Here is a 22,332-nt window from a genome sequence, read left to right on the forward strand (position 1 = left end):
CCCTTGACAGTCAACTCACACCTCATCCCTCCCTCCTTCCTTCTCTCCTTGAACTTTTTCCTTTGACATTCGCAGAACAAGAGGTTGGCTTAATAGTCCCCTGGTGTTCCTTAAACACACCACTCAGATATGAAGGATAGGTGAGTTGGAGTCAGAGTTCAAATGACCAGAGTACTCGGAGCAAATGATTCCATTAACTCCAAGCCAGGGGAGCAGCCCTCGGCACACGCACACTCTAATAATTTTATTGGACGATTTACACTAAATTGAATTAACAGTTCCAGGACCTCCATAGCAGGGTCTAGCTGTAAGGAAGACTGCGTTCAGGGCCAAGGTTATTATGGTAAACTAAAATAAACTAAATGAAAAATAATTATGAAAAGGCTAATATAGTAAACTGAAATTTAAAAAATTATGAATTACATTAAGCTGTGGGGGGTCTAATGAGTTTAAGCTGTTTTTCTAATGGGGTTTTCAAGCTTCTGAATCTGGCGGGTCACATTGAGATTAACGTTTATAATTTAAAGGTAAACTCAGTGAGATGATGAGCAGCACCGCATATATTGGGCACGTTTGAGTGGTAAGGCTAAAGCAACTAACCGTAGACAAAGGTGGAGGTGTGAAGTCGGGTAGGAGGTCATCTGCGACAGTTGGACACGAACGTGGTATGTATCTAACCCCTATATCACACACTCAAACAACTGAAATTATATTATATTGTGTGTACGTTGTATTATCACTTTGTGAGAGAGCCTCAAAATGTAACATCAATTTGAATATATCCAGTGTACACATAAATCGCAGCAAATTATTTCCCGTTTCAGTCATGTATTTGGTCACGTTAGTGTGGGTCAAATGAAAACACCTTAAGGATTAGTTGACAATAGAGCCTCTCACAATGCAGGCGATGGCTGCAGGATGAAGTAGGTGAAGCATACCGCCATGCCTGCAGCTTGTTGACAAAACTGTCTCTAGAAGCGAGCTATGGCAATACCTCGCTTACAAATCAGATGAGGGCCAGCCTACGGAAACTAAGCAAAAGGTGTTATTGCAGTGCAAGGGAGGTTTAGTTCAAAAACCACAATCTATTTTACACAAGACATTTGCATTGTAATGTTATTCTACTAGCAACCTATATTCAGCATGACATTCATGGAGCATTATAATATGATTACGATCCAAAAGTAATGTAAAAAGTCCTCATAAATTCTCTATGAGAGCAATATATTTAGACTACTTCACGTATGTCTGGGCTTGCTAGCAGTAGCCAGCCAGCAGCCCTGGGTGGCGTATTGTACCCTGGGAGTTGAAATTCACTCAGAATTGCAGTATGCTGTGTAAAATCCATTGTAGAGAATATTGGAATATAGAAGATTCAAAAATTTGTTTCAAAGTGGGTTTTTTCACCATGTAATTCTGGAACTAAACTATTTAATTAATACATTCAAGCTTTAATGAATAATAAATCTTAGGTCATTTGACCTAATATTATGGCCAAACATGAGCCAATTAACACTGATATGTATCAAATTACATTTTAAAACAGTTTAGATGTTCCTATAAATTATTTTGTATGCTCCGAGGTTCTGATAGTTATATTTTTAAGAGCTTTGCACACCTTGAAAATTATTCAAGGTTTGTTGTTGATCATTGCTAGACAGCCATTTTCAAGTTTTGCCATAGATTGTCAAGACAATTTAAGTCAAAACTGTAATTAGGCCACTCCGGAATATTCAATGTCATCTTGGCATGCAACTCCAGTGTAGATTTGGCCATGTGTTTTTGGTTGTTGTCCGGCTGAAAAACAGACCGAACCAGGTTTTACTCTAGGATTTTGCCTGTGTTAAGCTCTATTCTGTTTTTTTTTATAATCAAAAAAACTCCCTAGTCCTTGCAGATGACAATTAACTCTGTCAATTAGGTTAGTATTGCGGGGTAACTACAATGTTGTTGATCCATCCTCAGTTTTCTCCTATCACAGACATTACACTCTGTTTAGAAGTCACCATTGGCCTCATGAGCAGTTTACTTCCTGTCCGGCAACTGAATTAGGAAGGACACCTGTATCATTGTAGTGACTGGGCGTATTGATACACCATCAAAATTGTAATTAATAACTTCACCACGCTCAAATGGATATTCAAAGTCTGCTTTTTTACCCATCTACCAATAGATGTCTTTCTTTTGCGAAGCATTGGAAAACCTCCCTGGTCTTTGTGGTTGAATCAGTGCTTGACTGAGGGGACCTTACAGATAATTAATTGTATGTGTAGAGTACAGAGATTATTATTGTCAAATCCCATCTTTGCTTATTTCCAGAATAACTTTCTCCTGGTTTTCCACTTACCATCACTTCCATATTCTGTTGTGGCTCCTGGAATCCATGGACCGTCAGCTTCCGAAGTACTGGGAGGAAAATGTAAACAATGACCTTTAGACACAAGTCAATCAGAACTGTGTGTGTGTGTGTGTGTGTGTGTGTGTGTGTGTGTGTGTGTGTGTGTGTGTGTGTGTGTGTGTGTGTGTGTGTGTGTGTGTGTGTGTGTGTGTGTGTGTGTGCATGAATGATTCCAGTTACCTTTAAGTGACAGTAGAGTCCTCTCCAGTGAGCTGAGGGCATGGGCCTGATCCACGGCTAGGACTTGCTGGAGGAAGCAGTCTGTGTGGTGGCTCCACAGGGAGCAGGCAAAGCTGTAGATGCCCGACGCCAGCTGCAACACACACAAAACTCAATTAAATAAGACTCCTTAGCCTGGGTCAATCAATGTGTGTGAGTATGAGACTGTGAGTGTGATCGAGCCACAGGTGCAATTTGGCATTCGAAGGCAGGGTTATTGTTCTCTCCATGAGATTACCACGGAGCAATAAATTGTGGTTTTCCTAAATTACTTTTTCTTGTAATGTCTGTCAATTTCTAAACTATTGCTTTGTCATTAATTCTAGAATCATAAGGGACTGACATTCCATACAACTTAACTGTTACTGTGACTTTGCATATTAAACTGCAGAATGAGAATCCTCTGAGGTTGGTTGTTGTACAAGTAAAGCAATGCCATTAAAAACTAACTCTGTGCGCTCCCTCTTTGGTGAGAAGTGAGAGAAGCTCTGTGAGATGATGGAGCAGAAAAAACAAGACTGTGGAGAAGACAAATGGCTGAATTGGGGAATGAGCCAATGAGATTAAGCAAAGTGACTGAAGTGATTTATCCAGCCAAAGACACTATTGTTATCATTCCAGCACATCTCCACAGAAACCATTCATGATAAATCTCCATGCTAACAACAAATCCCCCCGTTTGGCCTGAGGGAGAGAAGAACCCCAAACAGGGCAGGACAACAACAATGACAGTTTTCTAAAGTGCGAAGTTGATGTGAAGTGTCTTTAAATGAAATTGTGATCCAAAATATCCAGCAATTCAAGGCTCCACATCTACAAATGAGATGTCTGACTCATTTGATCTAGTGTTTGTTTGATGGTTATTTTTATTGTGGCTGACATGTCTAAGGTTCAAGTGACGACTCGGAGGAGTATTACATCTTTAAAATGACAGTCTCGGTTCAACACACACACACACATTTCAGTCAAAGTAATGTTGATGGGATTTCTTTAACCATTTCTTAATGCAAACCCTAAAGAGCATGAAGGCGACTTCAAAAGAGATGTGACTCAATATATCAAATGTTTACCTCCAGTGTGGTTTGATATATACAGTGCCTTCGGAAAGTATTCAGACCACTTTGACTTTTTCCATCTTATTTATTTATTTATTTTGCTCCTTTGCACCCCATTATTTTTATTTCTACTTTGCACATTCTTCCATTGCAAATCTACCATTCCAGTGTTTTACTTGCTATATTGTATTTACTTTGCCACCATGGCCTTTTTTTGCCTTTACCTCCCTTATCTCACCTCATTTGCTCACATCGTATATAGACTTGTTTATACTGTATTATTGACTGTATGTTTGTTTTGCTCCATGTGTAACTCTGTGTCGTTGTATGTGTCGAACTGCTTTGCTTTATCTTGGCCAGGTCGCAATTGTAAATGAGAACTTGTTCTCAACTTGCAAACCTGGTTAAATAAAGGTGAAATAAATAAAATAAATAAAAATCTTGTTTAAGTAACAGCCATACTCTAAAATAGATAAAATTAAAATAAAAATCCTCATCAATCTACACACAATACCACATAATGACAAAGTGAAAAGACATTTTCGCTATCCGCCCTGCCAAACTGAGCAATCGGGGCAGAAGGGCCTTGGTCAGGGAGGTGACCAAGAACCCGATGGTCACTGACAGAGCAACAGAGTTCCTTTCTAGAAGGACAACCATCTCTGCAGTACTCCACCAATTAGGCCTTTATGGTAGAATGTCCAGGCGGAAGACACTCCTCAGTAAAAGGCACTTGACAGCCCGCTTGGAGTTTGCCAAATGGCACCTAAAGGAGTCTTGGACCATGAGAAACAAGATTATCTGGTCTGGTGAAACCAAGACTGAACTCCTTGGCCTGAATGCCAAGTGTCATGTCTGAAGGAAACCCAGCGCCATCCCTACAGTGAAGCATGGTGGTGGCGGCATCATGCTGTTGGGATGTTTTTCAGTGGAAGGGACTGGGATACTAGTCGGGATGTAGGGAAAGATGAAAGGAGCATCGTACAGAGAGATCCTTGATTGAAAACCTGCCGCAGAGCACTCAAGACCTCACACTGGGGTGAGAGTTCAACTTCCAACAGCCAAGACAACGCAGGAGTGGCTTCGGGACAAGTCTCTGAATGTCCTCGAGTTCCCCAGCGTGAGCCCAGCTTGAACCCTATCAAACATCTCTGGAGAGACCTGAAAATAGCTGTACAGCGATGCACCCCATCCAACCTGACAGAGCTTGAGAGGATCTGCAGAAGAATGTGAGAAACTCCCCAAATACAGGTGTGCCAAGCATGTAGCTCCAAACCCACGAAGACTCGAGGCTGTAATCGGTGCCAAAGGTTATTTAACAAAGTACCGAGTAAAGGGTCTGAATACTTATGTAAATGTGAGAGTTTATATTATCTTTAATAAATGTTCAAAAATGTCTAAAAACATGTTTTTGCTTTGTAATTAAGGGGTATTGTGTGTAGATTGATGGGGGGGGGGATCCATTTCAGAATAAGGCTGTATCAATACAAAATGTGGAAAAGGGGTCTGCATATTTCCAAATGCTCTGTTCAGTGCAGTGGAAAAGTTACTCTCCTTTCTGATTCTCTGTTTTTGCATATTTATTTATACTGAATGTTAATCAGATCTTCAACCATAACCTAATATTAGATAAAGGGAAACTAAGTTTACAAAAAAGTATACTTATTTTATTTATTTAATTATCAATAGTTAACATCCAATTCCCCTGTGTGAAAAAGTAATTGCCTTAAACTCAATAACTGGTTGTGCCACCTTTAACTGCAATGACTGCAGCCAAATGCTTCCTGTCGTTGTTGATCCATCTCTCACATCGCTGTGGAGGGATTTTGGCCCATTCTTGCACGCAGAACTACTTGAACTCAGCCACATTTGTGGGTTTTCAAGCATGAACTGCTCATTTCAAATCCTGCCACAACATCTCAACTGGGAATAGGTCTGGACTTTGACTAGGCCATTCCAAAACTTGAAACTCGTTGCTTTTTAACCATTTTCATGTAGGGTTGATTGTGTGTTTTGGATCATTGTCTTGCCCAGCTGCTCATCGGCTTCAGAGCTCACAGGATGACCTGACATTCTCATGAGAAATTCTCTGATAAAGAGCAGAAATCATGGTTCCTTCAATTAAGACAAGTTATCCAGGTCCTGAGGCAGCAAAGCATCCCCAAACCACTACACAACCATGCTTGACCGTTGGAATAAGGGGTCCTATTATGCCTGGTGAAAACCAAAACACTGAATTCCACAGTAAAAACCTTTCACCAACGGTCAAGCACGGTGGTGGAAGTGTGATGGTTTGGGGATGCTTTGCTGCCTCGGGACTTGGACGACTGCATGCCAGAGTGGGCCATAATTCCTCCACAGTGATGTGAGAGACTGATCAACAACTTCAGGAAGCATTTGGTTCCAGTCATTGCATCAAAAGGTGGCACAACAAGTTACTGAGTATAAGGGGGCAATTATTTTTCACACAGGGGAATAAATTGCATAAGTGTTCATTAAATAAGTAATTTTTTTTGTAAACTCAGGTTCCCTTTATCTAATATTAGGTTTTGGTTGAATATCTGATCATTCAATAAAAGATATGGAAAAAATAGAGAAAATCAGAAAGGTGGCAAATACTTTTTCACGGGACTGTAGCTTTGTCCTGTACAATGGACAGCATTGTCTCCATCTTACTCAGAACACTTGTTAGATCATGCCTCTCCCTAAACAGAAGGAAGCAGATTGTACAGTCAACTTTCCTGCCAGTTCTTGACTATTGTGACATAATTTATCGGAATGCAGCAGCCACTACTCTTTAACCATTGGATGGTGTCTGCCATAGTGCCCTTCACTGTATCACAGGTGAGTTTTTATACGCATCACCACATCCTGTATCAAAAATTGGACTGGTCCTCGTTAAAGTCCCGTAGATCACTTCATTTCTCTCTTTTTGTTTAGCTTTACTACACAGGCTTACGACCGACCTCACCCGTTCACATGGATGGTGAACTCTCAAGGTTCCACTAGTATGTAACGATCAAGGAAAATCCATCTTCAGTTTTAGTGCCCCTCATTTTTCAATAGCCTACAAAACTCCCTACATCTTGACTCTGGTGCCTCTAGGGCAGTTGAGGACTTAAATGTCGAATGAATTTTATGAGAATTGCAACTTTTTGGATTAAATGTAAATAATTGCATTTTTTTGGTGTTTGAAGCTGTAGTGTTGATTCTGTAACTTGTAGTTTATTACATGTTTTTATTGGTCCGCTTGAATTTGTTGTGTTGCTGTCCTCAAGGGACAATTTAAATGAGACCCTGGTCTCAACGTGTTCCTCTGAAAAAACAAAAGTTAAATAAAAACCTTCAAAAGAGAGTGAACTGAACACTAAATTAACAAAACATCAAATACATATACAGTGCCTTGCGAAAGTATTCGGCCCACTTGAACTTTGAGACCTTGAGCCACTTTTCAGGCTTCAAACATAAAGATATAAAACTGTATTTTTTTGTGAAGAATCAACAACAAGTGGGACACAATCATGAAGTGGAAAAACATTTATTGGATATTTCAAAAAAAATTAACAAATCAAAAACTGAAAAATTGGACGTGCAAAATTATTCAGCCCCCTTAAGTTAATACTTTGTAGCGCCACCTTTTGCTGCGATTACAGCTGTAAGTCGCTTGGGGTATGTCTCTATCAGTTTTGCACATCGAGAGAATGACATTTTTTCCCATTCATCCTTGCAAAACAGCTCGAGCTCAGTGAGGTTGGATGGAGAGCATTTGTGAACAGCAGTTTTCAGTTCTTTCCACAGATTCTCGATTGGATTCAGGTCTGGACTTTGACTTGGCCATTCTAACACCTGGATATGTTTATTCTTGAACCATTCCATTGTAGATTTTGCTTTATGTTTTGGATCATTGTCTTGTTGGAAGACAAATCTCCGTCCCAGTCTCAGGTCTTTTGCAGACTCCATCAGGTTCTTCCAGAATGGTCCTGTATTTGGCTCCATCCATCTTCCCATCAATTTTAAACATCTCCCCTGTCCCTGCTGAAGAAAAGCAGGCCCAAACCATGATGCTGCCACCACCATGTTTGACAGTGGGGATGGTGTGGTCAGGGTGATGAGCTGTGTTGCTTTTACGCCAAACATAACGTTTTGCATTGTTGCAAAAAGTTCCATTTTGGTTTCATCTGACCGGAGCACCTTCTTCCACATGTTTGGTGTGTCTCCCAGGTGGCTTGTGGCAAACTGTAAATGACACTTTTTATGGATATCTTTAAGAAATGACTTTCTTCTTGCCACTCTTCCATAAAGGCCAGATTTGTGCAATATACGACTGATTGTTGTCCTATGGACAGAGTCTCCCACCTCAGCTGTAGATCTCTGCAGTTCATCCAGAGTGATCATGGGCCTCTTGGCTGCATCTCTGATCAGTCTTCTCCTTGTATGAGCTGAAAGTTTAGAGGGACGGCCAGGTCTTGTTAGATTTGCAGTGGTCTGATACTCCTTCCATTTCAATATTATCGCTTGCACAGTGCTCCTTGGGATGTTTAAAGCTTGGGAAATCTTTTTGTATCCAAATCCGGCTTTAAACTTCTTCACAACAGTATCTCGGACCTGCCTGGTGTGTTCCTTGTTCTTCATGATGCTCTCTGCGCTTTTAACGGACCTCTGAGACTATCACAGTGCAGGTGCATTTATACGGAGACTTGATTACACACAGGTGGATTGTATTTATCATCATTAGTCATTTAGGTCAACATTGGATCATTCAGAGATCCTCACTGAACTTCTGGAGAGAGTTTGCTGCACTGAAAGTAAAGGGGCTGAATAATTTTGCACGCCCAATTTTTCAGTTTTTGATTTGAGAGACTTGTTCAAAGGGGGGGACACTCTTGACCCAAACTGCTACAGACCTATATCTATCCTACCCTGCCTTTCTAAGGTCTTCAAAAGCCAAGTCAACAAGCAGATTACCGACCATTTCGAATCTCACCATACCCTCTCTGCTATGCAATCTGGTTTCAGAGCTGGTCATTGGTACACCTCAGCCACGCTCAAGGTCATAAACGATATCTTAACCGCCATCGATAAGAAACAATACTGTGCAGCCGTATTCATTGATCTGGCCAAGGCTTTCGACTCTGTCAATCAACACATCATCATCGGCAGACTCAACAGCCTTGGTTTCTCAAATGATTGCCTCGCCTGGTTCACCAACTACTTCTCTGATAGAGTTCAGTGTGTCAAATCGGAGGGTCTGCTGTCCGGACCTCTGGCAGTCTCTATGGGGGTGCCACAGGGTTAAATTATTGGACCGACTCTCTTCACTGTATACATCAATGATGTCGCTCTTGCTGCTGGTGAGTCTCTGATCCACCTCTACGCAGACAAAACCATTCTGTATGCTTCTGGCCATTCTTTGGACACTGTGTTAACAACGCTCCAGGCAAGGTTCAATGCCATACAACTATCCTTCCGTGGCCTCCAATTGCTCTTAAATGCAAGTAAAACTAAATGCATGCTCCTCAACCAATCGATGCCTGCACCTACCCGCCTGTCCAACATCACTACTCTGGACGGCTCGGACTTAGAATACGTGGACAACTACAAATACCTAGGTGTCTGGTTAGACTGTAAACTCTCCTTCCAGACCCACATCAAACATCTCCAATCCAAAGTTAAATCTAGAATTGCCTTCCTATTTCGCAACAAAGCATCCTCCACTCATGCTGCAAAACATACCCTCATAAAACTGCCCATCCAACCAATCCTTGACTTCAGCGATGACATTTACAAAATAGCCTCCAATACCCTACTCAACAAATTGGATGCAGTCCATCACAGTGCCATCCGTTTTGTCACCAAAGCCCCATATACTACCCACCATTGTGACCTGTATGCTCTCATTGGCCGGCCCTCGCTTCATACTCGTCGCCAAACCCACTGGCTCCATGTCATTTACAAGACCCTGCTAAGTAAAGTCCCCCCTTATCTCAGCTCGCTGGTCACCATAGCACGCGCTCCAGCAGCTATATCTCTCTGGTCACCCCCAAAACCAATTCTTTCTTTGGCCGCCTCTCCTTCCAGTTATATGCTGCCAATGACTGGAACGAACTACAAAAATCTCTGAAACTGGAAACACTTATCTCCCTCACTAGCTTTAAGCACCAGCTGTCAGAGCAGCTCACAGATTACTGCACCTGTACATAGCCCACCTATAATTTGGCCCAAACAACTACCTCTTTCCCTACTGTATATATTTTATTTTTATTATTTTCCTCCTTTGCACCCCATTATTTTTATTTCTACTTTGCACATTCTTCCATTGCAAATCTACCATTCCAGTGTTTTACTTGCTATATTGTATTTACTTTGCCACCATGGCCTTTTTTTTGCCTTTACCTCACCTCATTTGCTCACATCGTATATAGACTTGTTTCTACTGTATTATTGACTGTATGTTTGTTTTACTCCATGTGTAACTGTGTCGTTGTATGTGTCGAACTGCTTTGCTTCATCTTGGCCAGGTCGCAATTGTAAATGAGAACTTCTCAACTTGACTACCTGGTTAAATAAAGGTGAAAAAATATATATATATATTGTTGTAATTGTCATATTACAAATAAATAAATAAAAATCAGCCGATTAATCGGTATCAGCTTTTTTTGTCCGCTAATAATCGGCATCGAAAAATCATTATTGGTCGACCTCTAATTGAGATAATGCAATTTTTCGTTCACCATCGGTAATACGAGTTTGCAATTCCACAGATCAGAGTAATCCTAAACTCAGATTTTTAAAAACAACAAAGTATTACATTAATAAGAATGCTGAATGTTTGATTCCCGCTCATCCCTCCATTCCGTTTTCAAGCAACAAGGTATGGAATATCAAAGCCCCAAACAAGGTCCCATCCATCCATACACTCATTCATCATGGCGAGTTTGTGTGTGCGTGTTCCTGACACTCGTTTATCACACCATGCTCAATCCCTCCTACCTGTCAGTCACAAGACGAACAAAAGGGCCTTCAGAGGATCAGAGAGAAAGAGAGGGGCCAGACCGATTGGGAGAGGCATAAGAGAGAGGAGAAAAGATGTATGGAGAAAAAAGAAGAGGAGGAAGAGGTGTATAGAGACAGAAATAGGAATAGAAGAGAATCGAGGATGGAGAGAGAGGATGACAGAGAGGAGAAGGACATAATGGGTCTGTCATCAATGAATTTGAATGAAGGTAGCCCGCCTGTCGAATAATACATGTATTTGATACAAAAGAGGCCTGTTCCTCCTCTCCACTGAAGGCAAGAAGCCTCATTATTCAAACACTGGCACAGATAAAAGCTTTTAATACTTTTTAAGGCCTCTTTCCCACCCCCACTCAATCTCATTCCATCGCTCCCTCTTTCATTCTGCAAAAACACAGACAAACATCTCTTCAACCCAGCTGCCACTAACATACTCTACCATTTTGGGGTCACTTAGAAATGTCCTCGTTTTTGAAAGGAAAGCATATTTTTTGTTCCTTAAAATAACATTATATTGATCAGAAATACAGTATAGACATTGTTAATGTTGTAAATGACTATTGGAGCTCGAAACGGCCAATTATTTATGGAATATCTACATAGGTGTACAGAGGCCCAATATCAGCAACAATCACTCCTGTGTTCCAATGGAACAATGTGTTATCTAATCCAAATTTACCATTTTAAAAGGCTAATTGATCATTAGAAAACCCTTTCGCAATTATGTTATCACAGCTGAAAACTGTTGTTCTGAATAAAGAAGCAATAAAACTGTCCGCCTTTAGACTAGTTCAAAACTAGCTCAAATTGGCCAGAAATAAATAACTTTCTTCTGAAACTCATCAGTCTATTCTTGTTCTGAGAAATGAAGTCTATTGCATGCGAGAAATTGCCAAGAATCTGAAGATCTCGTACACACTGCTGTGTACTACTCCCTTCACAGAACAGCGCAAACTGGCTCTAACCAGAGTAGAAAGAGAAGTGGGAGGCCCCGGTGTACTACTGGGTCCTGTGTGGCTCAGTCGGTAGAGCATGGCGCTTGCAACGCCAAGCGTCGTGGGTTCGATTCCCGCTGGGACCACCCATATGTAAAAGTAGTGGCCCCAGCCGACTTGTAAGTCGCTTTGGACAAAAGCGTCTGCTAAATGGGATATATTAATAAATGGGATATATTGAGCAAGAGGACAAGTACATTAGAGTGTCTAGTTTGAGAAACAGATGCCTCACAAGTCCTCAACTGGCAGCTTCATTACATAGTACCCACAAAACACCAGTCTCAATGTCAACAGTGAAGAGGCGACTCCGGGATGCTGGCCTTCTATGCAGAGTTGCAGAGAAAAAGCCATATCTCAGATTGGCCAACAAAAAGAAAAGATTAAGATGGGCAAAAGAACACAGACACTGGACAGAGGAACTCTGCCTAGAAGGCCAGCATCCCGGGGTCGCCTCTTCACTGTTGACGTTGAGACTGGGTTTTTGCAAGTATGTAGATATTCCATTTTATTTTTTAAATCAGTCGTTTCCAGTTACAATAGTCATTTACAACATTAACAATGTCTGATCAATTTGATGTTATTTTAATGGACAAAAAAATAGATTTTCTTTAAAAAATAAGGACATTTCTAAGTGACCCCAAACATTTGAACGGTAGTGTATGTATTCAATCATGCCCATCAACCCGCCCGCCTGCCTGCCTGCGAGTAAAAGAAAAAAAGAACCATGCTGGAATAAGCTAATCGTCATTGAGAATGTAAGTTTCCGGTGCTTCAATTCCCTGTCACACCGTCAAAGAATTATCCACAAATGCTTATTTGAAAAAGAAAATTTGAGATTGTTGAATGCCAAAGTCATTTAGTCTTAAAGCTAAGGTGCCACAAAAAAAACATCACAGTCAGCACTTTATAGGCTTGATGGAAATGGTGCCAAGGATAAAGTAAAGAATAAATCCAATTCACTCTAAGTAACCAAAACACTACATTTCCTGTATGCCATTTATTCCTTCATTCCGTTCAACCATCCTGACATACAGGCATTTTACAGTCACTGATATTCCCTCCCTATTCTAACATTTACTCCATTAAGATGATTCTTGTAGACAATCCAGGAGTGATAAGGGGCGTCGTGTGCCAGCAATGGCTCTGGGATTTGGACTATAACCCATCAGTCTGTTCTGACACCCATTATAACACAAATGTTATTGAACTACTCTGGAGGAGCTAGAACTTAAGATGTAATGAATAGTGTTGAAAAATCTCGGTAACATTACCGAAAGCCTCCTCCCTAAATTTGTTTTATTCACTGCTTTAGCACACTCTGCCGACCTGGATGTCCTAGCCGTGTCTGAATACTGGTTTAGGAAGGCTACGAAGAATCCTGAAATTTCCATCCCCTAACTATAACATTTTCTGACAAGATAGAACTGCCAAAGGCTGCGGAGTTGCAATCTACTGCAGAGATAGCCTGCAGAGTTATGTCATACTATCCAGGTCTGTACCCAAACAATTCGAGTTTACACTTTTAAAAATCCACCTTTCCAGAAACAAGTCTCTCACCGTTGCCGCTTGTTATAGACCCCCAGCCGTGTCCTGGACACCATATGTGAATTGATTGCCCCCCATCTATCGTCAGTTTGTACTGTTAGGTGACATGCTTAACACCCCGGCCATCCAACAAACTAAACTAGATGCCCTCAATCTCACACAAATTATCAAGGAGCCTACAAAGTACAACCCTAAATCCGTAACCATCTTAGATATCATCCTGACCAACTTGCCCTCTAAAAACACCTCTGCTGTTTTCAACCCGGATCTCAGTGATCACGGCCACATTGTCTGCATGCGTAATGGGTCAGCGGTCAAACGACCACTCCTCATCACTATCAAATGCTCACTAAAACACTTCAGCGAGCAGGCCTTTCTAATCGACCTGGCCCGGGTATCCTGGAAGGATATTGACCCCATCCCGTCAGTAGAGTTGCTCTTTAAAAGTGCTTTACTCACAATCTTAAATAAGCATGCCCCATTCAAAAAAAGTCAAACTAAGAACGGATATAGCCCTTGGTTCACCCCAGACTTGACTGCCCTTGACCAGCACAAAAACATCCTGTGGCGTTCTGCATAAGCATCGAATAGCCACCGCAAAATGCAACTTTTCAGGGAGGTCAGGAACCAATATACTCAGGCAGTTAGGAAAGCAAAGGATAGCTTTTTCAAACAGAAATTTGCATCAAGTAGCACTATTCCAAAAAGTAACAGCACCTCCTCCCAGCTGCCCACTACACTGAGTTGAGGAAACACTGTCACCACCGATAAATCTACGATAATCAATCATTTCAATAAGCATTTTTCTACGGCTGGCCATGCTTTCCACTTGGCTACCTCTACCCCGGCCAACAGCTCAGCACCCCCTGCAGCAACTTGCCCAAGCCTCCCCATTCACCCAAATCCAGACAGTTGATGTAATGAAAGAGCTGCAAAATCTGGATCCCTACAAATCAGCTGGGCTAGACAATCTGGAACCTCTCTAAAAATTATCCGCCGAAATTGTTGCAACCCCTATTACTAGCCATTTCACCCTCTCTTTCGTATCATCAACAGGGCTCCGGGCAGCCGAGCGGAAATGGAGGAAAACTCGCCTCCCTGCGGACCTGGCATCCTTTCACTCCCTCCTCTCTACATTTTCCTCCTCTGTCTCTGCTGCTAAAGCCACTTTCTACCACTCTAAATTCCAAGCATCTGCCTCTAACCCTAGGAAGCTCTTTGCCACCTTCTCTCCCTCCTGAATCCTCCTCCCCCTCCCCCCCTCCTCCCTCTCTGCAGATGACTTCGTCAACCATTTTGAAAAGAAGGTCGACGACATCCGATCCTCGTTTGCTAAGTCAAACGACACCGCTGGTTCTGCTCACACTGCCCTACCCTGTGCTCTGACCTCTTTCTCCCCTCTCTCTCCAGATGAAATCTCGCTTCTTGTGACGGCCGGCCGCCCAACAACCTGCCCGCTTGACCCTATCCCCTCCTCTCTTCTCCAGACCATTTCCGGAGACCTTCTCCCTTACCTCACCTCGCTCATCAACTCATCCCTGACCGCTGGCTACGTCCCTTCCGTCTTCAAGAGAGCGAGAGTTGCACCCCTTCTGAAAAAACCTACACTCGATCCCTCTGATGTCAACAACTACAGACCAGTATCCCTTCTTTCTTTTCTCTCCAAAACTCTTGAACGTGCCGTCCTTGGCCAGCTCTCCCGCTATCTCTCTCAGAATGACCTTCTTGATCCAAATCAGTCAGGTTTCAAGACTAGTCATTCAACTGAGACTGCTCTTCTCTGTATCACGGAGGCGCTCCGCACTGCTAAACCTAACTCTCTCTCCTCTGCTCTCATCCTTCTAGACCTATCGGCTGCCTTCGATACTGTGAACCATCAGATCCTCCTCTCCACCCTCTCCGAGTTGGGCATCTCCGGCGCGGCCCACGCTTGGATTGCGTCCTACCTGACAGGTCGCTCCTACCAGGTGGAGTGGCGAGAATCTGTCTCCTCACCACGCGCTCTCACCACTGGTGTCCCCCAGGGCTCTGTTCTAGGCCCTCTCCTATTCTCCTATTCTATCATTGCTATGCAGACGACACACAATTAATCTTCTCCTTTCCCCCTTCTGATGACCAGGTGGCGAATCGCATCTCTGCATGTCTGGCAGACATATCAGTGTGGATGACGGATCACCACCTCAAGCTGAACCTCGGCAAGACGGAGCTGCTCTTCCTCCCGGGGAAGGACTGCCCGTTCCATGATCTCGCCATCACGGTTGGCGTGATCCTGGACAACACCCTGTCGTTCTCAACTAACATCAAGGCAGTGACCCGTTCCTGTAGGTTCATGCTCTACAACATCCGCAGAGTATGACCCTGCCTCACACAGGAAGCGGCGCAGGTCCTAATCCAGGCACTTGTCATCTCCCGTCTGGATTACTGCAACTCGCTGTTGGCTGGGCTCCCTGCCTGCGCCATTAAACCCCTACAACTCATCCAGAACGCCGCAGCCCGTCTGGTGTTCAACCTTCCCAAGTTCTCTCAACCCCGCTCCTCCGCTCTCTCCACTGGCTTCCAGTTGAAGCTCGCATCCGCTACAAGACCATGGTGCTTGCCTACGGAGCTGTGAGGGGAACGGCACCGCAGTACCTCCAGGCTCTGATCAGGCCCTACACCCAAACAAGGGCACTGCGTTCATCCACCTCTGGCCTGCTCGCCTCCCTACCACTGAGGAAGTACAGTTCCCGCTCAGCCCAGTCAAAACTGTTCGCTGCTCTGGCCCCCAATGGTGGAACAAACTCCCTCACGACGCCAGGACAGCGGAGTCGATCACCACCTTCCGGAGACACCTGAAACCCCACCTCTTTAAGGAATACCTAGGATAGGATAAAGTAATCCTTCTCACCCCCCCTTAAATGATTTAGATGCACTATTGTAAAGTGGCTGTTCCACTGGATGTCATAAGGTGAATTCACCAATTTGTAAGTCGCTCTGGATAAGAGCTTCTGCCAAATGACTTAAATGTAATGTAAATGTCATCTGAGAAACCCTAAGATTGGAAAGATGCCACGGTCATCCCCCTCTTCAAACGGGGAGACACTCTAGACCCAAACTGTTACAGACCTATATCTATCCTTCCCTAAATTCTGTGAAAGTCAAGTTAATTAACAAACAAATCATCAACCATTTCGAATCCCACCAAACCTTCTCCACTATGCAATCTGATTTCCAAGCTGGTTATGGGTGCACCCCAGCCACACTCAAGGTCCTAAATGATACCATAACCGCCATGGATAAAAGACAGTACTGTTGTTGTTGTTTTTGTCACACTGCTTTGCTTCATCTTGGCCAGGTCGCAGTTGTAAATGAGAACTTGTCCTTAACTGGCCTACCTGGTTAAATAAAGGTGCAATAACAGTTGTTTTTAATTCCCAGGTGGAAGATTCCCAGAATCAAGACATAACAAACAGCAAATACGGAATCCTTCATCCAGGACCTCTGAAAAACCAAACTTCGTTCTGAATAAGGGGATAGCCAGTCAAGAAACCCAGTGCAGGGATGGACTATTAAGCCTGACATGGAAGGTTATGAGCACATGGAAAAGTGGCATAATAAAATAATCTAATCCACTCATGAGGGACCTGGAGAGGAGCTGTATAAATAATAAATCCAATCCGTTATTAATATTATGTGAAACCACAGGGGTCTTATATAAGACTGTGTGATATAAAGTAGCCTTCATTGGTTGAATTACATATTATAAAACAGTTTGTTCGGATCCTGGATGATGATTGGATGATAGCAGGGAGTTATACACCTCAATCCCCAGGTAAAGCCTGTTCATTATCAATTCATATCCAGTGTCCCACAGCCTAGCCAGGCAATTCATATACTTAATCTTTCCAGGAAAAAAGCATGTAGACATTATTTCCCCATGCTATGTTGCAGCTATTTCAGCACCACGGAGGGAGTCTCTGCAACTGGGGCCTGCCAAAGATCATCTACAACATTGTCAAGATAGTCGAGTGGCAGCTCTACCAATGGAAATACAAGTCCTCAATGATTGGAGGCATGCGAGAACAGGCAGGACCATTCTAGCAAATGAGAGGGCAGATACGCATGTGCACCGCAGTCGTTTTTTATCAAAGTTCCCAAAATGCCACGTGCATACCCTTATATCAGTATGTTTGTAACAGCCTAAAGATTACAAAACTTCAATTCGATCAAATAAGCCTCATGTAATTCGACACTCTCATAGACCACCAGACAAAAAAGCGCTTCACATGGACAGATTTTGGGTGCCTCTTCCTCTCTGGCCGCGCCTAGCTCCACACCAGAGGTCTTACTGAGTGATATACTGTGGAAAGGACTGTGAGCAAAAGATAAATATTTGTCAGGAAGAAAAAATCCCACTTAGGATTTCTATTGTTCCCATTAACCTTTTGCCTAGCATTTGGTTTGGAACAGTTGAACATGTCTAAACCTTGCTGCCTGCCTATCCGACCTGTGCAACAATGTTGCATTTCATTTTTGTGATCTCGACCGTGCGATATTGAAGAATGAATGTGATGAGACTGACAGCTTCTCTGAGCCAGGGAAATTATAATTATCAGGATCACTATATTGGATATTTCCCCCAAAAAAGGCAATAGAAAAGGGTAAAACCAATGAAAAGAGAGTTTGCTGCACTGAAAGTAAAGGGGCTGAATAATTTTGCACGCCCAATTTTTCAGTTTTTGATTTGTTAAAAAAGTTTGAAATATCCAATAAATGTCGTTCCACTTCATGATTGTGTCCCACTTGTTGTTGATTCTTCACAAAATAAATACAGTTTTATATCTTTATGTTTGAAGCCTGAAATGTGGCAAAAGGTTGCAAAGTTCAAGGGGGCCGAATACTTTCGCAAGGCACTGTATATATACCCCATATATATGCAACAGTATCTGAGCAATAAGGCCTTAGACCCAGGAATTATCATGAATAACACCCTCTTAATAGCTGTTTCCTCAGCCCTTCGCTTCACTTCAGTAGAGTCAATTAAAGCCTATAAAAGGGCATACAACACTAGTCTGTTTGGGCCTTCTGAACGAGACCCTGGTAGACCTTCTGCTAGGGGCAGGACAATACCAGTATGGCAATGCTCATTCGTATCATGGCAAAGAAAAACACGAAGCAGATTTAACTTCTTTAGGAAAGCAGCCATAATGTTGGAAACAAACATTATGTTGTCATCCAGAACAACATATATATTTGTCAAGTTATAATAAATAATATTTTACATACAGCATGTTTTTAAAGGACCAAATAGTTTGGTCTGTATTGCGTTTACATTTTTGCCATGGAAGATTTTTCGCGAAGCTGGTATCGTCCCGGACCTACTTTCTGCAGTGAGGAAACATTTCGCAAAGGAAATTTACAGTGGTACAGGTACTATGCAGCAGGTAGCCTCGAGGTTAGAGCGTTGGGCCAGAAGCTGGTTTGAATCCCGAAGTTGAATTAATGTCATTGTGAATCCCAATTGCTCCAGGTGTGCTGGACAATGGTGATCCTGGACGCGACCCCACTCCCTGCGGCGGGTGTCTCAGGGGGAGTTGGGATATGCAAGACAAATATTTCCATTACACACTTGCACCGATAAACACTTGCTAAGCATCCCCCAAAGTATTATTAAATGCTTAACTCTGTGCAGCAGCCCCCCCCCCCGGCAGCGAGACCACTCCACCTCCAGGTGCACCAGGATAATTGGATAATGTATAGACGACTAGAATGTCCACTACGGCTCCAGAAGCTTCCAGTCCACCAGCCAACTTTTTTTGCATCATTTTCAAAGCATTAAAAGCCCAAACTCAGCTCGTGTTGGATAATTTTGATATGTATAGGCTATTATATGTCTAATTCATGTCATTACAATTAAAATTTTAAATGCATGATATATTCATAAGTTAATGGCTCCCATGGTGATAGTAATCTATTGGGCCATTTTCATTCCATTCAAGTCATTCATTTATGAATCATCTGCAAAGCTTAATATAGCATTTCACCCAGTGTGATATTCTTTATTGGTAAAGAACTACTGGTTCTTGATCAAAACCCCAATTCAAAAGACATGCTAAATGGTAACTCTCAACCCCAATTTCAGCCTTTGTCCAAACCCTTCAAATAATAATACATTTTAAAAAATGCTTTCAGATGAGAAGTTGTGGGTGGGGGAATTGCTCATAAATATTCATTTTGGGGGTGGGTGAACAGTTGAACACTTTCTTACTAAAGCATACTTACCAGAAGTCCACTGTCATGCTCTAATGATAAAATGATGTGCATCGAGAGCATATACAGTTCTTGACAGTTAGCGCACAGCGGTAAGGCGGCAAGTTCCTTACACCTATTGCCACTTGTGGTGTAAGTCTGAATCCACCACGGGGCACCTCAATCTTTGAACTGTGGACTCACATTTAACGTGGTAACATATTGGGAAGAAAAAGAAAACCGACAACTACTACAAAGGCGACCTCTCTCGCAGGAATGATTTCACTTTTCAGAATTATATAAGTGTGTGGGCACGAGATGATTATTGTATGTAAATTATAAAAAGTCATTTAAAAAAAGATTTCCCCAACGTGGGATTAGAACTCACAACCATTAAACTATGACCCAACTGTCTTAGCAGACTGCGACACCAAGTCATAGCAGGTAGAAAAAAATACTTTGACTTGACACCATTGTCATCTATTTCTTGTCACGATGGATGTAGCTACAAATAAAACCTATAATCCTCATAGCCTAAGTGTGTGTTTTTTTTGTCTTTCGTAAAAGCACATTAGAAGTGTATGAAACAGAAGGCAAAAAACATTGAATTTGGTCATATGTGGGAATATGGCTTACTGCTTTTAGAATTTTGTGTAACGTCAGTAGTCTACTCAAGCAAGCATGTAAAATATATGTTGGCACACTCCACTTAACAAGAACATTGCCAAATAAGGGAGCACCTGTCACCTGCTTTTATAGTAAACCTTGAGGAAGTACCACTCAGCACATCTAGAAAAGAGTGTATTTCATACCGAACCATTAACTTGAGATGATGTAGAACCTTCTGAAGGTGCCTTGACATCACTATTTCAATGGGAGGGTTGAACCGCTAGGGGCAAAGAGCACTACACTACTTAAAATACCTAAATATATCCCTTTTGACAAACTATCAAAATGAAGACCAGAATTGACATGTTTCACTACAACATCTGATTGTCAAAGATTTTTTTTGTTCATCAAAGTTACTCTTTGTGATTCCTCTCTCATTCTCTCCTCACTTATGCTCTACTCCCTTTCTCCATCTCTCTCAGTAATATTTCCTCCCTGTATCTCATCCTCCCCCTCTCCCCATTCCTCAGTCATTTTTCTACCAGCAGCCCACGAGGCAGTCATGTGCAGCTGGCAGAGTGCCAGTGTTTACAGGGAGCAGCCAGTGGCCAATTAAACCGAGAGCCAGTTAATGTCCCATCCATCCATGTGTGTCCAGGTTTTCGTTAGTCAGTAATAGGCAGCTTTTGGCCGACAAAAAAATTGAAACGTCGATAAACAAAATCGGTGCCACCCAATTGTCCAGGAGAAGAAAAACTCCCATTGGAAAATAATGCTTTGATGGAAACACTTTTGACTGGTCATGCATATCGATTTGTAGGTTAATTTGCATAATTTCGTGAATATTAAATTGGTGTGTGTACATCATATTCATTATGTTTTATTTATCACACTCGTACAACATACAGATACAGAGCCTTTGAGTGGGAAATCTGCCAGTGTGAGAGCTGCTGCTACAGCATTTCAAACAGCAAATGAATGCATAGGCAACGGAAGGCAGGCAACTTGCAATGAGCTGGAGGCAGCATGCATTTGGAAAACATATGCCTAGTTGTTTGAAACCTGAACATTTTACTACATCCTATGAGGCATGCTTTACCTTGCGTCAAAGTAGCCAAGCCAAATTCAGACCACATCTGCGGAGGCAAACTTCCTTTCATTGTCCAGTAGCCAAAGGCACAATCCTAGTCATATTACATTTCTATTTTAGTCATTTAGCAGACTCTTATTCAGAATGACTTACAGTAGCAATTAGGGTCAGGTACCTTGCTCAATCTATGCTAGTTGTTGCATATCCGACCTAGTATATGTGAACATCTATAAGTACCTAGGTTTCTGGCTAGACTGTAAACTCTCCTTCCAGACTCATATCTCCAATTTAAAATCAAATCTAGAGTCAGCTTTCTATTTCGCAACAAAGCCTCCTTCACTCACGCCGCCAAACTTACCCTAGTAAAACTGACTATCCTACCGATCCTCGACTTCGGCGATGTCATCTACAAAATAGCTTCCAATACTCTACTCAGCAAACTGGATGCAGTTTATCACAGTGCCATCCGTTTTGTCACTAAAGCACCTTATAACACCCACCACTGCGACCTGTATGCTCTAGTCGGCTGGCCCTCGCTACGTATTCGTCGCCAGACGCACTGGCTCCAGGTCATCTACAAGTCCATGCTAGGTAAAGCGCCGCCTTATCTCAGTTCACTGGTCACGATGGCAACACCCACCCGTAGCATGCGCTCCAGCAGGTGTATCTCACTGATCATCCCTAAAGCCAACACCTCATTTGGCCGCCTTTCCTTCCAGTTCTCTGCTGCCTGTGACTGGAACGAATTGCAAAAATCGCTAAAGTTGGATACATATCTCCCTCACTAACTTTAAACATCTGCTATCTGAGCAGCTAACTGATCGCTGCAGCTGTACATAGTCCATCGGTAAATAGCCCACCCATTTCACCTACCTCATCCCCATACTGTTTTTATTGATTTACTTTTCTGCTCTTTTGCACACCAGTATCTCTACCTGCACATGACCATCTGATCATTTATCACTCCAGTGTTAATCTGCTAAATTGTAATTATTCGCCTACCTCCTCATGCCTTTTGCACACAATGTATATAGACTTTTTTTTCTACTGCGTTATTGACTTGCTTATTGTTTACACCATGTGTAACTCTGTGTTGTTATCTGTTCACACTGCTATGCTTTATCTTGGCCAGGTAGCAGTTGTAAATGAGAACTTGCTCTCAACTAGCCTACCTGGTTA

The 22,332-nt window shown here is 42.4% G+C and overlaps 1 protein-coding gene across 3 annotated transcripts in view; it reads right to left on the bottom strand.

The window, feature by feature from the left end:
- Nucleotides 1-22,332, bottom strand: part of ipo11 (importin 11) — a 240,221-nt gene that overhangs the window by 176,191 nt on the left and 41,698 nt on the right. For all 3 annotated transcript variants that reach the window (XM_064972628.1, XM_064972627.1, XM_064972629.1), the window contains exons 6-7: nt 2,579-2,711; nt 2,348-2,406 (exon numbers count right to left, since the gene is read on the bottom strand). In XM_064972628.1, the coding sequence (XP_064828700.1) occupies nt 2,348-2,406; nt 2,579-2,711 (192 nt within the window). The remainder of the gene's footprint in view (nt 1-2,347; nt 2,407-2,578; nt 2,712-22,332) is intronic.

Source organism: Oncorhynchus masou, chromosome 1 (assembly GCF_036934945.1).
Source record: "Oncorhynchus masou masou isolate Uvic2021 chromosome 1, UVic_Omas_1.1, whole genome shotgun sequence".
Classification (NCBI taxonomy): Eukaryota; Metazoa; Chordata; class Actinopteri; order Salmoniformes; family Salmonidae; genus Oncorhynchus; species Oncorhynchus masou.